This window comes from Micrasema longulum, unplaced genomic scaffold (genome assembly GCF_059751315.1).
Source record: "Micrasema longulum isolate JH-2025_06_02 unplaced genomic scaffold, ASM5975131v1 h1tg000299l, whole genome shotgun sequence".
Taxonomy (NCBI): domain Eukaryota; kingdom Metazoa; phylum Arthropoda; class Insecta; order Trichoptera; family Brachycentridae; genus Micrasema; species Micrasema longulum.
In genome coordinates, this window is record NW_028277503.1 from 425281 (window position 1) to 444702 (window position 19422).

The window sequence follows — 19422 nt, forward strand, 5'->3', positions numbered from 1 at the left end:
AAAATGTAAATTACAAACAAATATACGGTGTTTTTAATCAGTGCCAAACAAAAAGGAATTATAAATAAACTTATTTTATTGTCCTTATATTTTAAAACTTTTGCATACATGTACTGTCTAAAAATAATGGAGAATATACCTACATATTACGCAAAGTTATTAATTGTTGTTTGTTTGTTGGGTAATTGGTTAAAATTATTTTGATTAAAAATAAGTAGGTATTGCGTCTTCTGTTGCCAGCAGGTGGAACTGGAGCTGGAGAGATGAAGTTGTTTTTACAAAAAACCATAGAAAAAGAATCCGTGTACCTGTATATACTTTTTTTTATACGCCTCCACTTATTTGCGAGATAACTTTTATGTATGTATGTACATACAGGTACAAATTATGAAAAAAATTAAAGCTTACCTATAAAAAAAGTCACCGTTTGCCACTGGCACACTGGCATAATAAATACTATAAGAGGTAATTTTTGAAACCTCTACATGACCTGGCCATGTTTGATGGGAGATACATGCTTAATTACAATGAGATAATTTTGCAACATTTTACACATACAAAAACTACAATATCTTGAGAAGGAATTCCCATAAAAATAATTTTAAAAAACACAAATTTGTTACAAAAAAATTTAAAAGCATTTTTAACACTGGAATATAATCCAACCAAATTATGTATAATAAAAATTTAAAAAATATTTATTTTGCAGGAATGTCATTACATATGGCCAAACGATGCAAATTTTATAATATAAATGAAATCTCCACCCTCAACTCAAATATGTGTATAGTAACCAGTTTTCATAAAATATTCATACATTTCAATTAAAAATAACCCCACAATAATATTAGATACAGTTTGAATACTATTTTGGAGTTTATTAAATTGATTGCAGAAAATATTAAATATTATCAAATATTCTTAAGAAAAAATTGTATTGGGATTAGAGATAAGCGTTTAGGTTATTTATAAGTAGCAGTAACAGTTACCGTTTCACAAATTAAGCTGCTTTGTGAAATTTATATAATATAAATAACAGTTTAGAGCAGTGTGGTGAAAAAATCTAGTAGCAACTGGCAGAACAGTTTCACATTTTTTCATTTTCATGGTGAGGGGTGTGGCGGAAGAGTAATTGTTTTAAAAGAACAGTTAAAAAAAAATTACCCTCTCTAATTAGCATCATGACAAGAATTACATTACTTGTCAACTAATCATTCATTCATTTAGAACAAAATTTATTTTGTGTAAAATATTTATAAGTATTCTCATATACTGACAGGGGAATCGTAATAAAAATTATTATTGATTTTGTTGTTTTAGCCTGATATCAAATAAATTAATAGAAGTAATTCGGTATACATAGGTATGCATTAGGGTGGATCGATCTTGTATGGAGAAAAAAAATTGAAATTATCAAAACGGCCCTATGCGGAAAAGATGTTCTATAGTACTATGTAGACTAAGGGAAAATTAAAATAAAAAATATTTTTTAAGGGAAAGATTTGCCGCGAGGGGGTTGAATTTTAGATTTTTGTTGAAAAAAGCCATGTTTTGGTTAAATTAATTTGGATACTAAATGAATGTTCTTCCGCAATATAAATATGCATAAATTATAATCATTAATAAGATAATACATTACAATGGCTTTGATAGTCAACCCTTTCCCCTTATCCTCTTAAATCAGTTCGTAAAACTGCATCACACTGAGCGAGCGGCCGTCAGAATAGCATGCGCGGCCGCTGTTCCCGATAAATAAATTACTATTATATTGTGTGAATTGTGTGAGTCGATGAACTTGAACTAGTTTATTACTATAGCGATATTAAGAAAAGACACGATTTGCCATATTTTCGGGCCTGGTTGTGACATGCCATAAATATGCTTTCTACCCGTGAAATTGTAATCTGGTGTGTATTTTGGCATTAAAACCGACATACGACATAAGTAAGACATTTTTGAACCATGTAAATATTTTTTTAAGAAGACGATATCTAACAACGAGCATTAATCCCAAAAATTAAGTACAAGATCATTTTATTAATTTATTTATTTATTTTATTTGGTAAACAAACAGAATGTACAGTAATATTGTCAATTTCTTTGTAAATTAGTGTATGATACTCATTCACACACCAAATAAATTGTTTACACTTACGACAATAATTAAAATTATGTTAAATGTAACAAATGTAAATGATAAGAGAAAAAATACGAGCAAACGGAACCAGCCTGTGAGCGAGACTTCTGACTTTCCTATACAGTCGGATATTCTTGAAACCCCATCCTGAATTCTCAAAGACCTTACACTTGAAGAACATTAGATCAGTATGGCGTTTCTGAACAAGAAGGGGTAGCTATCGTGTCAGCTGTACTTCAAGATGTTGGCCTTATATCACTAAGCAACATATCGAACGTCATTGATTGAATTTTAATTCGGCGTGAGAAAACAAAAACAAGAACCACTTTACCATCTCAGCCAGTTGTAGCAAGTTCTGATCTGATTAATTTATATTTTGACAAACGTAAAGATAAGACCATAATATTACGAAAAAGCGGAAGAAAAATCAAAACCAAAAACACATAAGTCTGGTAAAAAGAACTTGAGTCCGAGAATATTGGAAAAATATTTGTAAATGTCGGAAGAGTAAAAAAAAATTGGAAAACACAAGAGAAGGTCTGATATTGTTGCGATTGGATTTGATAGAACAGTGGTTTGTGTGCCAGTCACATGCCAATAACGTTCCACATTGTCATAATTTTGCAAATTTCGAAAATACAATTGGGCTCAGAAGATTCACGGAAGAAATAGAAAAATTGTTAGATGGCGAGAAGCTGCTAATAGTTTTATTCAACAATGTTTGATTATGTCAAAATGCTTGCAGACTGGCTGGATTTCCTCCCTAGGGAGTTGTTCGTATTTAAATTTATTTCAACAGAGAGGGAAAAAGTTTTCGAGAAATCCAGCCAGTCTGCAAGCATTTGGACATAATCAAACATTGTTGAATTACTACCTGGTAAAAGAAGAAGTATAAAAATTGGAAAATTGTTTCCCGGCGTTGCCTGGTAGGTGATTTGGTTCAGCCGGATGAATCTCACCCACGTGATAAAGGTTTCAGCTCTTTTACTTCACAAAAGTCAACAGATGGAAGAGTTGAGGAAATGTGGATGTTCAAACATGGGCAGAATGGTGAATGTTACACAGTGTGTAAAGTGGCCACTTAAACCAGCCAATGACAGGTCATAAGCCCTGTAAATGCCTAGACTTTCATATTCCCTTCTCGAAAACTTTTTCCCTCTCTGTTGAAATAAATTTAAATAATTTTTTTGTCCACTAATAAGAAAGGCTTAGCCACTGATCAGCTATACTAAATGAAAATTGTAAAATTATCATCTTTGGACATTGCAATTAAAGTCTGTAGAAAAGAACCCCTAGAAAAATTTGGCACTGTAAGTGGCCTACAACCGCAAATAGTAGAGAAATAAGTATGCGTCTCACAATAATCTATCCGACATTTAAGTGACATTAAAAACTATAATTTAATTGAATTATTAAGACCCAGTTTAAAAAAATACTAACTTCGTATCCTGAGAATGTTATTTTATCAGTGCTAGCTGACGAGAGAAAGCACGTAAGAAAAAATAGTTTTCAGGAGAAGTCCGAGAGCCTGCAAAATAAAATGGACTACACTTGCAACAGATTTCCGAATCTTTGAATTTTCAGAATGTGATATTTGTACAACAGATTATGTGGATTTGACTAAAAAAGGTAATCTGGCAGAGCCTCGAATGGCTGAACAATTTACCTATAAGATGATTTCAGAAGCAATAGGAGACACATCGATTATTATCGATATTGAGGAGGCCATACCTTCCACCAAGGGGTTGTCCTGTCACAGTCAAGCCACACGAATTGTAAAAATACTTGCGAAAGCAGCAGTTTCTGTCTGCAGAAACCAAAAAAGAAACAGGTTTAATAATTTTTTTTTAAATTATGAAAATTAATACCAGTGTTTAAGACTAGTAATAACCGTCAACTGAAATTTTGACGTTTTTTTTAACATAAAACAAAATAATTTTCTGAAGCTGCTCAATACATATTATTAATAAAAAAAAATTATTCAATTTGTTTATGTTTTATCTTTGCAATGAATACTAAAAAAAAATATAGGAAAATTTGCTTACCCAAAAAAATTTTTTTTATACTATGAAAATGTTAAAATACCTAAGCTTCAACAGTCTCGCGGCAAACGTTATCGTAAAAATATATTTTTTTGTTTATTTTTCCCGTAATCTGTAGGCTGTAGAACATCTTTTCCGCATAGGGCCGTTTTCAATTTCCAAAAAATTAGAAATCGAACCACCCTAGTGTGCATGTTATGCACCTTTACACTCGGTACAAAAATACATTAGTAGGAAATCAAAATTACAAAGGAAACACACATTAGGATATTATTATGATTATATATATATTATACCTAAGTTCAGAAGGAAAAAGATTAAGCAATTTAGGATAAAACACATAATTTTAACTTGTCAACAAATAAATATAATTTGGTTGCAACAGAGAGGGAAAAAAATTTAAGAAGGGAATATGAGAGTCTACGCATTTACCAGATATGACCTGTCATTGGCTGGTTTAAGTGGCCACTTTACACACTGTAACATTCACCATTCTGCCTATGTTTGAACATCCACATTTCCCCAACTCTTCCATCTGTTGACTTTTGTGAAGTAAAAGAGCTGAAACCTTTATTATGTGGGTGAGATTCATCCAGCCGAACCAATTCACCTACTAGGCAACGCCTTAAAACAATTTTCTAATTTTTTATACTTCTTCTTTTACTCATTTTTAAAAATGTTTTCCCTCTCTGTTGCAACAAATTAAATTATGAATAACTCCCTAGGGAGAAAATCCAGTCAGTCTGCAAGCATTTGGACATGCTCAAAATATTGTTGAAATGAACATAATTTTAGAAAAAAATGACAATGTTTAGAAACTGAAAGAGTAAATTACATATTTCTCTTGTAAAGGATTTTAAACCACATTTTTATTAGAACTTGTACAGGTGATTAATTTCTATCTACGAAAGTTTGATTGGATGTATATATCTGTATAACATCAACGATAATGTATTCAATTGCAAACTAACAAATCTAATACATACTAACATTCCTCTGCAAATATTTTATTAGAAAAATAAATAATGTTTAAAAACTGCCAAAACTATAAAAATAAGGTAGGGAAGGGAAATAATATTTTTTAAATCACGTCATGATATTGTGGAAAGATAAACTTATTAAAAAAAATTATATATTTATGAGTGCGTAGATTATCACGGTCACTGTTATCTGTATGTTTGGTCTTTTTTCCCGTATTGGTCGCATTTGTTCTGACGTTTCGGCTATTGTTGCAAAGGGTGTGTTGTGTACAAAAAAATATGTGTTTATCTACTAATAGTTTTGGCGGTATCCATGTATAGTTTAATTTAAGCCTGTCGCCCCCTTTGAAGGTTCACTGCACTCACACATGCTATGTCTGTTGGAGGAATAATATTTACATTTAAAAAAAACTCAACACGGTTCCCGGCATTACATATGTACGATAATAAACAAAATAACACTGAATCTCCTGAGGCACAGTACAAACTACTGGTACATAAATACCTCAGAGTAATAATGTGCTAGCTATAGAGGGGCCCTATCGTTATTTTGCATAAAAGGAAACTGTTACATATTTTTGGTTAGTGACAACTTCAGACAAAAAATCATCCAGTATTCACAATAATTTCCTTAATACGATATTCACAACATTTATAACCACCGTTACATATTAACTTTCACCGAACATATACCAAAACGAATAACCCCAAAAGACAAATAAATTAGAAAGAACAAACATCGTAATTAACACGATCAAATCCGCTGGCATGAACAATAACAACCCTAGACCACTCTGAAGTAGGCACAATATTCTATGTATTACAATCTAAAAGGCAAAGAGTTTGGAGTTAGACAGCGCGTGTAATGAGATATTGGAGAGATGAAGGATAAACAGGATTGAGTGAGTGCCGTTCTGCGCCAGTTAAAAAGGAGAGGACGAGTGCGGCGCTTCAGGAGAAGTGGCCGTACTAATGCTAGCTTTCTCCGCAGCTTGCAGGTCGATCCTTTCGTGCCCCAACTTGATCATGGTCTTTAGCTCCTCCTAGAAAATAATAGCGGATTTAATATCATTACACGAAGCCTCCCTTTGGCAGTCGTTGTAATTAATTAATTTTAGATTATTAAAAAAAATTGAGAAAAAAACACACACACATAGCTCATTAAGGCTGTAGTTTAGTAAAACGAATGCAAAATTAGGAAATCATACGATTTCGCTATTTTAAAATGAATGTTTTTTTTTAATCGTAAAAAAATAAAAAAACATAAATTAGATAAAAAAAAAAATTCTAAGGTATTTCTGCTAAAAAATACACTTAAAAGTTTTATGTAACTAAAATATAATTAATTTTAGACCGGCAGATTACGCCATTTCAAATTTAGACTAAACTTAGATACTGGGATATCAATAAAGACTAAGTATTGAACAAAAATTTGTTGCAATAATTTGAAGATAATAAATTTAACATAAAAGTTGCCGCGGCCAAATTTCAATTGTTTGTTTTTGAAAAAAAATACAAGCATTTAAATCACATACGTTTTTGTGACATTTTTCTTTATTTCTTTTAGAACCAACGCAAAATTAGGAAATCATACGATTTTGCCTTACCGAAAGTGATTTGGGCTGGTCTGAAGGTCACGAAAAATTCAATATAATATTGTTTGAAATCGAATATTACAACCAGAATTATCCTTTATTTAAAAAAAAAAAGAATTCAATTTTAAAAAAAGGTTTCAGTTAAAGTATTTCAATAATTTTTGTTTTTTAAGTTTTACCGAAGGCAAAATGTGTAAATTATTGTCTCTAACTAAATTTAAAGTAGGTGCAGTGTAATTGACCATTTTGTTCAAGTGTCCCAACTCGACATTATTAATATTTATTAATTATTATTTTTTTGTAATATTTTTTTTTATTTTAGTAATGTAATATGCATCTTTATATAAATAAATAATATTGGTATTGGCATAGTATCTGCTGAAGCATGTTTTAACGCATTCTGAGTTAGTATACAAGAAAAAGGATTAAGTTATTATTTTATACCCCCCATCCCAACTTGTCGGCGATCATATGACAGCCGTCGTCACAGTCCCCCAGCCAGGCCAGGTCCCGGATGTTGTCGGGGTGATCCAGGCGCAGGCCCACGGGGTCCAGCACATCGCGCATGCCCCCAACTTCCAGCAGCTCGTGCAGGCCCTCGGGGGCCATCAGCCGGCGCAGCCCCGACAGCGAGAGCATCTTCCCACGGATAAACGAGGCCTTCTGCGGGGTGTCGGCCAGCACCGGGGCTACGCCCACGCGCTCGCGGTTGATCAGGAGACGAGGGCACCAAGTAGGAACTCTGGTAAATGAAGATGAAAAAAATTATACACCGGAAGGAGAATATGCAATCTCTTTTTACAAGGTTTTGAAATAACACAGTACAAAAATTGAACATTGCGTAATAGTAACATAATTATACAACATATTAGTTATTGGAATATCTTACGTTGTTCTTTTACTTATTGCGCGTATAATATTATATTATGATAGCGAACAATCTTGGTTACAATTTTTTTAAGTATTTCAATGTCATGATATATTAATGAAGAAAATTAAGGTACAATAAATGGAAAACAATCTATTTTTTTTGATATCCTGAATAGATTTTTATACAGGGAAACCTATCCAGCATTGTACTTTTTTTAGTATACTTTTTTGACACGGTTCTGTGGAACGTATCCCCCGTGTAAAGAGATGTTCCAGTGTAATATACCGACCAATGAATGGGCATAAAGAAAACCAGGAGGCATATTCTTTAATACGGGACGCATTATCCATTTGTGATGTTCCGGAATCACTCGGGCAGTCATCATTAATAAGCAATGTTAGTTTTCGTAAAGCCACAAAATCGCCTTTGAATAGCGCCTGCTAACGTCACTAAACATAAACATTCACCTTTTCATCGTAGGTTTTGATGCATGTGGATACATGGAAGCTCCTACCCAGTTAGAGGTTGACAGGAGAAAACGATGATAAGCTTTGATGCGTGTTTATTACATGTCATATAAACAGAGTAATGGAAAGATCAACTACATAAATGTTTTACGTTAGTAACTGAGTAAGTACTGAACTATCTGATTACACGATGGAACTGACTAACTAAAGATGCTACCAATTATATGTAGTTATTGTCTAGTGTTCATTCTACTTCCCGGTAGGATCTTGAGGTTGTGTACTAATATCGTGTTTCTCAGCAATTTTATATCCGCTCGTATCAGCAGGTTGTTATTAATTTTTTGACAATCTATCGTTTGTATACAGGAAATGTATGATTCACCTTGAATTTATAAAATAATTTAATTTGTTTTGGTTACTAGTGAGATGGATGACGCATCAAGTATGTCACGTCCGACATGTCTGCTATTTACAAAGCCAGAAGTGGCACCTGAAGAGGTGGATTCCGAAACATCCCAAGTGGATAACACGTCGGGTGTTTAGAAATATGCCATCAGGATTAAAAAGCGGAGGAGAAAGTTCCCCAAAAAATACACTGAGTGCAGTGCATCATCCGTTCCATGAAAGTAAAGTGATCAGTCTTACTTTTTAGGTGCCAGCCGAAGGACAATTAAACAATGCAGTGTAAAATAATCCTTCAAATATTTCACAGCAAGCAAATGGTAGGCGAATGTGTAAACCACAGAGTACACTTGAATAATATTTAGATAACTTACTTATCAATGAGTGACGCAAATGGGTGAACTTCTAAAGAAGAACCCATTATAATAAGAAGTTCGCAGTGAAAAAAGTCTTCTTTTAGGCAGTCATGGAACCTTTCCGGAATTGTCTCCCCGAAAAAGACAATATCTGGTTTTACCACACCACGACAATCTTCACAAATTGGGATCTTGGTTTCTGGGTAGCACTCAGTCAAGTCTGGAAGGAATGTAAAATATTATAATTAAAATCTTTAATAAAATGAAGTTATCTATTGGTCCGGGGATTGGACCAATAGATAACTTCATAAAATGAAGTTATCTATTGGTCCAATCCAACATTTCAAATAAATAAACAAAATTGCAATGTTTTTTTTAGTTTTGACTTCTTTTTTTACCTGGTTTTGCTATAGTCGACATCATAATTTCTATATTTTTTTTCTGTTCTTTAAAGTGTATATATTGAGCCATGGGCCTCCGCCAAGTGACTGACGGGTATGCCAGCTACTCTCTCCAGAGTGTCGATATTCTGCGTGTAATGGCAAAATAACAATGTCATTATTGGTAGCAGTACTTACAATTTTGCCAGTTGATGTCATATTCCTTCCTGCAGTCGATGCAGTGCGAGGTGTGGAAGGAGCCATGGGCCTCCACCAAGTGACTTTCGGATACACCAGCTACTCTCTCCAGGGTGTCGATATTCTGCGTGTAATGGCGCAATAACAAACCTACAAATTATGACAATAATTAAAACTACAGTTTAAAACAACATATGGTGAAAACTCTAGAAATTCTATTGCACTAATCGATTTATGATTACAAATTCATGACATATTAATTAAACTGTAAGGAATGAAGTAAAAGAGAACGGGCACGGGAGGCAATACGGTTGCTTGGCCATGTACTGCGGAAGCCTCCTGAGAGCCTTAACCACGCTTGCCTACTTTACAAGGTTCTTGACGTCTACTGATGACTGTTCGTCGGCAGTTCATGTCAGAACTACAGGACGCAAACCTGACTTGGGAGGATGAACAGGAGCTGGCAGCTGACAGAGATGCCTGGAGGATCATTGTCACCTTATGCTTCAACTAGGGGGGCAGACATGGAATGATGATGATGATTATGATATTCTTGATGGAAGTCCATTGTTATTAGGTAATAACTTTTTGATTTTCATGTAAGTTATAAATTTAAGAATATGGATTACTTTTACTTAGTGCCTAAGACGCTTAAGATGGGCCGCAAAAAGTGGTTGGATGCGGTTCCTTTACGATAGGGAGAAGTGGTGATTGAAAAAGGAGGCCTATGTTCACCATTCGACACGCGAGTGCTGATGATGATGATGAAGCTTTCTAGCTTCACGTGGCCAGTAATATTTTGTTTTTTGTCTAAAGTATTACTGATTATCCGTTTTTATTCCTAAATAAATCAAATTAATAAATCAACATATTCTTTTAAAACTCTTTCCGTTTACTGTGATTGAAATATACATATTTTTTTAATGCTGCAAAACTACTGAATAAATAAATGAAATGCGAACCTTTTTCCTCGAGCAGTTTGATGAAGTAGTGGGAAGCAGTCGGCTTGAAGCTTCCGGGGAGCAGGTCTTTGGCGAACATGAAGAATGGTTCAGCATTCTGCTTGAAGTAGTTGATGTCAAATATGGCCTGAGGCTCGGGCAAGTTGTACTTCTGCAGGTTGTGATACAAGCCCGATCCCGGGCTGCGGAAATCCGGAATGCCGGCAGCTTGGGAGAGTTAAAAATTTATAAATAAAAAATCTTTGGTGGAATTATTTAGGTACTTTGTTTTGTTAAGATTGCACTTGATGAATATTTGGGACCAATCAAAATTTAGTTTAAGTTTAAGTATCAAACTTTAGTTTCCTAAAAGAGCAGTGCCCCTGTTTTTGCTACAACAAACTGTTTTTTGCTCCGACAAACTAATCCGATCATGTCAAACGATGTCATATGAATGCCTGCAAGTCGGCGGTTAGTAGAATAAACATTAGTTAAACCAATGTTTTCTTTTCTTCTTGTCAGTTAAGTTTCACCGTGTTTTGATACATGTTCAGACGTGTTTTGATCACTCATGGACCAGAATGTATGATATAGCTAGCGGAGCTATTTAGAAGTTTCGGCGGGGATTTAAAAAATTTCACAACCTTAGAAAATCATAACAATGATAATACAAGATTTTTTTTATTTTTAATACTTTGATAGCTAAATATGACAAATATGTAAACATTTTTTGAAACAACTGAACTTCTTCATTGTATTGGGGGGTTTACTAATATTTTTTACAATATTTGAGTTTGTCCAAATGTTCGTAGATAAAAGACTGGATTTCACCCCCTTGGAGGTCATTAAGATTAACAAAGAGATTTTAATGACCCCCGAGGGGGTCCAAATATTGTAATGAAACCAACTGGTCCAAGAAGAAGTTTAAAAATTGAAAAATTGTTTTCAGGCGTTGCCTAGTATGTGAAATAATTCAGTCAGATGAATCTCTTCACAACAATAAAGGTTTCAGCTCTTTAAATTCACTAAAATCAACAAATGGAAGAATTGAAGGAATATGAATGTTCAAACATAGGCAAAATGGTGAATGTTACACAGTGTGTAAAGTAGCCACTTAAACCAGCCAATGACAGGTCATAAGCCCTGTAAATGCCTTGACTTCAATATTCCCTTTTTTAAGGTATTCTCCATCCCTGTTGTAATTTGTTAATATTTTTTAATTGGTTTTATCGGTTTGCGCTGTGTTGGATAAGGAAGTTAGTTGTTCATTGCATAAAATTAATGTTTTGGTTAGTTGTTCCGTTGACGGTCGGTCCGGAAGCAATACAAGGTGAACTATTTAATTTTGTATACATATATCAAAATAATGCATTTTAAACTCTTCTTCTTCGTTTTTTAATGGCATTTTCACCTCTCAACTTGGGTGTTCTGGCCAGTGTTAAGTTTTTTGTATTTTTTTAAACATATTTACACACGTGTTAGTAATATAATATATACAAGTTAGTATTTAATGTAATATATACATATTATAATAAAACATATTTACAGCTTTACATAATTTATAACTAGATATTTACATAGGATTTTAAATACACGTTTATTGGGTGGGGAAAGGAGAGTAAGAATATGAATAGCGAACGGGATGTTGATATCGGAGAGGTCGGATAGGAACTCAGGATAACAATCATTAATGGGGCATCCAAAAAAGACATGATTTAGATCTTCCTCCTCAAGCTGACATTCGCACATGGCAGAGCCCCGGACATGGATTCTGAACAGGAGAGAACCGTTACAACACACATTCAACAACCGTCCAATACACATTCTGCAAATGGAAGATGTCTCAAATTTGTTCATAATCACTTTGGAAAGCCAAGGCTTTCCTGTTACATTTGGTTTCAATTGGAAAAGATGTCTTCCCTTGGCTTGGGATGAGGCTACCCGATGTTCTTGCCATGTGCGAAGTTGCTTCTCCTTTGTTATAACGAGATCACCTAGTGGTAGGAAATTACTATAAGCAGGATCCCCGGAATGGACCGCCTCCTTTGCCAACTCATCCACCCTCTCGTAACCGGGAATACCACAATGGCTAGGGATCCAAGAAATAAAAATGCTTTTATTGGATGCCTCTAATAAAGAAAGAAGAAATTGAGTTTCTACGCAGAGTTCATCCTCGGGATAAGAGGATGGGGGGATTGGATTTTTTGTAAGGCACTCAGGGAATCCGACAGGGTAAGAAACTTGCTATATTGCAAGCTTAAAGCGTATTTGACAGCTTCTCGGATTGTGATACATTCTGCTGATGTCATGCGTATAGATACTGAAGAGAATCAGGCTCAGGACAGAACCGAACAGAAATGAGGTAGTCCCTTGCTCAACTCTCTCTCCACCACAGCATGACCGCGAACACTGATTTCTACCTTTCTGGAGAGAATCAAGTTTGCTATAAAAGAAGTGAGCTTTCGCGGGATTCCTATTCGTAGCATTTTAGCTTCCAGAATATGTATTATAACATTATCATATGCTCCACTTATGTCCAGACAGATACCGATTAGGAATTCTTTATCTGTCATAGCGGCTCTGATATCGGATATCAGAACCGATACGCTTTCAATGGTGCTCTTTCTTTTCCTAAATCCAAATTGAGACTAAGATAATTTTCAAGCTCTCCACAAACCAGTCCAAGCGTTGTCTCACCATATGTTCCGCAACTTTTAACAGTGTGGAGGAGAGGGCTATGGGGCGGTGGGAAGTACCATTAGGGTCCGTGTTAGGTTTAAGCATAGGAATGATGGATTGGTTTTCCATGAAAGGGGGAATGTTACCTGATTTAAAGATTATATTGATCAGTGATAGGAGAGGGTAGGATCACTGTTATGTTGTATGAAGCTATATAAGATACCGTCAATCCCTGGAGCTGAGTCCTTAGCCATGTTAGAACAGTCTTCAGTTCATCTGAACTAAAGCTATGATCCAACCAGCCTCTATCTGTAAACTGGTACCAATAGGGGGACTCATTCCAGTTATTAGCAGTCTGCGGGGCTAACTTGTTGGCGAACTCCTCAACCCACCCAAGAGACTCAGGACGTCTCACAGGTGGAGTGAAAGAACTTCTAAATCTGCGTATCATGCTCCAAACGGTCGATATTGGCACGTCTCGTGACAAAGAGCAACAAAAGTTTTTTCATCCTCCCTCCTATTTTTCCCAGATGGAAGTTGTCCATTCGGGAAAAATAGGAGTGAGGAATCAGGTTTAGGAGTATTGGATTTGAAAGGAAGTTTTCTTGATTTCAACTTCCTCTCCACTGATTTCTGGAAAGACACTGACGGGTTAGGTTTAACAGGATCTTTGGGGAATTGGCGCTTTGGAAGCGATTTCTGCATACGAAACCGTTGCTCTTCCGATCATCTTAGAAGCCTCAACATACGAGATGCTTTTATCGGCCATTGTATGCTTGATGTTCAGTTGCCTTTTCAGTTTTGGACATATCTTGCTGATGGCTGAACGATTTCCAGAGCAGTTTAGGCATTTTTGCGCATTCTCCGCTACAGTGCAGGTCTCCCCATTATGTGGGGAGCTACATTTCGTAGCAGCGTACGAAAGATCTGCAGATAGTTTTTGTGTGCCCAAATTTACAGCACTTGTAGCACTAGATGGTCGGAAACACGTAGAGCTCTACGGGGAGTGAGACATTGAACATTGAGATGTGGGATGGGAGTGCCTTGGAGTCGAAGGCAGGACAACTGTGCGGGAAGGTTTCCATTCGACTACGTCACCTGTTCTCGATCGATAATTCAGTCGTCGGGCCTTTATTACTTTAACAAACCCGTGGGGTACCTCGGAATTCTCTACTATGTCCTGTTCAGACCAGTGTGAGGGAATACCTTTGGTTACACCCTGTTTCGTAACCTGGAAAGTAGGTACAAATGTGTTATATTTCGCTGTTTTCAAAATTTCTGATTTGACAAACGAATTGGCTTCGTCCGCTGTCTTAAACTCCAAAGACACTCGGTTACGGCCGACAGATTCAATTCCGTTGCAGACCGTCCGGATATTATTCTTATGGAGGAAGGGACCAAAGGTTGTCGTAAAGATTGGTTGGGGTGTCGCAATCTCCTTGGAATTTGGTGAGATGTACGATGAACGGAGCTCTGTCCATTCCGTTGTACATGCGGGATTGTTTTGTTTGGAGGTGTGGTGGTTGGTGTTACTATGATTGTATCCTGCTATGTAGTTGGGGTTGCAGGAACAATTGGTCGTGAGCTGGGAGATTTGAGGAAGGACGCGGTCTGAGTCAGAGCTCGAATTCCTTGGTTTTATTAACTTTGGTTTTTTAGCCCCTGAGACCACAGTTACAAATCCAGTGGCGTCCAGTATAGTCTCCATTGTGCCACCAGACTAACCAGAACTTGACCCATCTGGAGGTTTTTCTGTATCATTCATATTTATAAAAACAAATAAAACTTTTTTTTAAAATAGAACAATGAAATATGCAAGGCAAAAATAATATATCAGATTGTATTGTTACCCGAGTAGAAGGAACCGGGCTATGTATAGCGTGTGAGCTCGCCAATACATGAAAGTAAAAATTATTGTCTTTGAATTTCCTAGAGTTTTAACCATCGAAAAAAAAGAAGATTGGAAATCAAAGCAACAGACAATTGAAATTTGATGAGTATTATTTTAATAGATTGTATATTACGGAAAAATTCATCGAGAAATACGCATTTTTATTAATTGTAATAAAAATAGTACAGTAAATTAGAATAAATCATAATATGCTTTATAATAACAATATTAATTAAAATGCACAAATAACACAAATGCAAAAAACGGGTAGCGATTAAAAAAAAAAATACCGATAATTTTATTTTCATTTTAAAATAGGAAAATTACATATATACAAAAAAAAAATTGTAACTAGGCAGCTACCAACACTGTTAAATTTCGAAACACCACGCAAATTTGTATCTCGGCTACGCCATGAATTTCTTATTAAATAATTTCTCACGTCACAAACTCGCCCCTGGGTAGCGCCTGCTAACGTCACTAAACAAAAACATCCTCGTTTTTATTACAATATTTCGGCTACGCCATGAATTTCTTTTTAAATAATTTCGTACGTCACAATGTCGCCCCTGGGTAGCGCCTGCTAACGTCACTTAACAAAAACATCCTCGTTTTTATTACAATATTTCGGCTACGCCATGAATTTCTTTTTAAATAATTTCGTACGTCACAAAGTCGCCCCTGGGTAGCGCCTGCTCACGTCACTCAACAAACATTCTCGTTTTATTTCAGTATTTCGGCTACGCCATGAATTTCTCATAAAAAATGTCGTGTCACTTTTTGAATCATCTGCTGATATCATCAACAAAAACATAATTATTTTACCTTTTTTCAGATACACAACAAACTTTTAAAAATACAGCGCTCCAGCATTTTAATAGTTCTCATATCAAACCTTTTGAATGAAATAATTAAATAGTTTAAATTCAATGATTATCTTTGAAACGTACTCTGGACAATTTATGGTCATTAAATTCAGTAACTTCTTGTCTATTGTAAATGTTAACTAGTGTTGTGGTGGTCAAACTGACATTTGGAAAACAATGTGACCAACCACACCCGATCACACCTAAGAACGAATTTCAAATATATGAATTTTATATTACAAATTTCTTGTAATGAATCCAACAATCTTCAATAATTTCTCGTAACAATCAACAAAAAATATTGTCATGCGTTTAAATATGAAATTACATTTATTTAAAGACTGGTAGTCTACTATTGAAAAGAATAAGGTAGGTACTTTTTATTTTTGCCAATTCACTACTGTAATTGTAATGTTGGCCAATATGCTTGGCAGTATAGTCACCTATCACAGTAAAGCGTGTCATTAGCGCACGAATTTTAAACGGGATATACTTATTGGACTCGCAAAACATTGAAATTAATTATTATTTCATAGTTTACGATAACCACTGTTGTTAGCGTTTTAGTTTTTGTATTTAACCTTTATATCATGAATATAAAACGTGCAGAAAATCGCTCGCAAATCTATTATGTTAAATAAATTACGCATTTTGTGTGCTCAAACTAATACCTAGCGAGCACTTTTGTTTTCGCAACGTCTTTAATTTAATTAAGCAAAGCGTCGTTCTTATTTTGTCGATCAAAACATTTATAACCTATGAAAAATCGTAATCGACCCGTGGCAAAATGCAAATTATGCTAATAGTTCTTCTTAGTACTTTTTTTGTCTTTTCCACCTCCCAGCCGATAAAATGTATTAAAATGAATATTATTGACATGTATTTCAAGCATTGCTGCATTCACGTTGTATTTCTAAGTTGAACTGTTGTTTTTCTATGGTTATGTTTACTGTCATCTGTCATGTATTGGCGAGCTCACAGGCTATACTTACGCCTGATTTTGACACGGATTTCACTAAATTAGTACGTTATTATCTACAAATCACTTTAATAAATACGAAAAGTAAACGACAACTAACAAACGCATCCACCACATTTTGTTAGTCATAGACAATCCGTATTTTAAACTCGTAAATATGGCACTGAAAAATATACTTTACATGTTGATATTCCCGCCCCTGCGAGGGTTATAATATTTCTGCATTCGTCGCTTTGAATGTATTTCACGATTCCATCAATCGATAAGTCGTCCAAAACTTTAACAATCGGCGCGTCTAATGCTTCGTCAATCGATGCCTCACCCGATCTATTAAACTTTAGTTTGGTTGTGAAATATTTTTGTATTATTTCCATTTCCAGGTCATTCGGCACAGCAACCGCAGGGCTCACTTCTGGCTGAGAAGTATCGCTGGCAGCCACTTTGTCTTCTGTAACATAGATATGAAAACATTCTATAATTGTATAAAAATGATTGCACAACAAAAGTAATCAAATAAACCAACCGTATTCGCCCGGGGACGCCATCAATGATATTTGTTCTGCTGCTTTGATAGCTGTTCTAAGATATCTGTAGTCTGTGTCTTTTCTATGGAAAACCAAAATAAGTGACACACACCACACTTTTTCTTCTTCGTTTTTTTATGGCCTTTTCACATCTCAACTCGGGTGTTCTGGCCAGCTTCGAGTATTTTTGTTTTTTTTAAAACATATTTACACATGATGCGAGCTAAACATACCTGTTTAAAATATTCAGGAATTAAAATCTTTTGTCCCCGTAAAAATAAGCAGGTGTTTTCGTTTTAGATTATAAAATCAACCTTCTTCTTCTTCTTCGTTTTTTCATGGCCTTTTCACATCTCAACTCGGATGTTCTGGCCAGTGTCGAGTATTTTTGTTTTTTTTTTTTTACATATCGTCGCCTCGGGACAACAAGGTTCCATCTTATAAAACCAAAACTGTTGAGGAAGAGCATTTTAAGAATTTTAGAAAGTTTTTTTTTTTTAATTAAATTATTTTTTAGTAAAAATGATTTATTTAAATGCATGATATTTTAAAAAATAGTATTCTTACATTATAAAAGTATTTTCTTTGATAAGCAAGTAATTTGGTTAATTTAACTTTTTTGAAAAATATAGATAGAACTTTGTTGCTTTCAAAAGTAGTGAAATTGGCCAGGTCTACAAAGTTCCAACAAGATAGAACCTTGTTGCTACTAGGAATATAAATTATTTTTTGTACGTAAATAAAACTATGCATGTGCTTTAACATATATTATATTATTATACGTGTTAAGGAACAAAACCATTATAACATATTATTAAGAAATAAAAATATTTTAAAAAACTAACTAAAAATAATAATTATTACTAAGTTTATTAGAATTACTCGAATATTGCCATGCCAGGAACTGTTTCTGACGTGCGTGTACGAGTTTTTTAATGTAGGTATAAAGCCAGCAAAGTGTGTTGGAACAGAGTCTAGTGGCGATCTATCCTACAGGGAGAGTTGTAGCCTTTATTTGCCTAAACAAGGCTGAGTAATACATTCTGTCATCGGCTGGCATCCATTTCATCATAAATTTTACTGATTTTATTTTGTTTTCTTGTAATTTTTTCTTTTTGGTTAATTCTCTTGGAATTGGCAAATCTCTTGGGTACATCACTGAAGACCCATCTCCACTTTGTCTTCTTCTCCGAGGTCTTGGTAAAGATGGAAGTAAATCGGCTGTTATCCACTCACTCATCCCATGACTGGTTTTGTAATATAAATTGAAGAATGATTGAGTGATTTTCATTGACGTTATTTTTGTATAAGGAACGTTTACATAGTTCAACATTTTTGAACATGCGGAAAAATCCTTAAAGTCGCCATTATAATTCAGTAGATTGATGATTTTGTATGGTTTTTTTGGATTTACCCTTTTCAAAATCCTCATTAAAGATACAGGAGAGTAAAATTCTGCTGCGGATAAAATATTTTCAATGCAAGAGTGAACACAGTCTACTTCTTGTATTCCAGAGTGCCCCGGAGTTGAATATTTCACTACAATGCTTTCTAAGCTAGGGTTGCTTCTAAGAAAATCTGTTATGGCGTAAGACAGCAAAGAATTCCTATTTTGAGGTACACACGAGTCAGACCATAGTGTAAATACTTTTGAATCTGGATGATCTTCATAAACAGCTTTTAAAATTGTTATGATGGCACTTGCAAGATCATTTCCACTTCTTCCTGAGACAGTTTCATTCCAAACAGAACAATAAACCTGTTTGGTTGTAGAAAAATGTCCGGTCAAATTATAAACATTTAATTTGCTCTGATAAAAAAAAGAGCTGACATCAGCCTTTGGGCAAGTAATTACGTTTTGCAAATCGAAACATAAAACTGGAATTTTAGATTCTCTATCTCTTTTTCTTTCAGCCCTCATGGCGTCCTTCTCCCTCTCATGTTTTCTATATTTTTCATCGAGGTTGGCAGTCATCAAATTTTCTTTTTTGGCAATTTTCCACTCTTCACACATATCGCATCTGTCTTTTTTTGGAATATGAAACCCGTAATTAAATTCTTCATTGAAAATTTTCGAGTACATTGACATTTTTACCGGCATACATCCTTGATCT

General features: G+C 34.8%; 1 protein-coding gene across 1 annotated transcript; it reads right to left on the bottom strand.

Moving 5' to 3' along the window:
• Positions 1 to 4989: 4989 nt before the first annotated feature.
• Positions 4990 to 17441, bottom strand: LOC148282738 (NAD-dependent protein deacetylase sirtuin-2-like). Its single transcript, XM_088224612.1, has 7 exons — positions 17308 to 17441; positions 16966 to 17232; positions 10391 to 10597; positions 9429 to 9578; positions 8869 to 9070; positions 7199 to 7496; positions 4990 to 6202 (listed from the first exon to the last, which is right to left on the bottom strand). Exons 1-7 carry the CDS (start codon positions 17327 to 17329, stop codon positions 6083 to 6085), a joined length of 1266 nt encoding a protein of 421 aa, XP_088080738.1. The 5' UTR covers positions 17330 to 17441; the 3' UTR covers positions 4990 to 6082.
• Positions 17442 to 19422: the final 1981 nt, after the last annotated feature.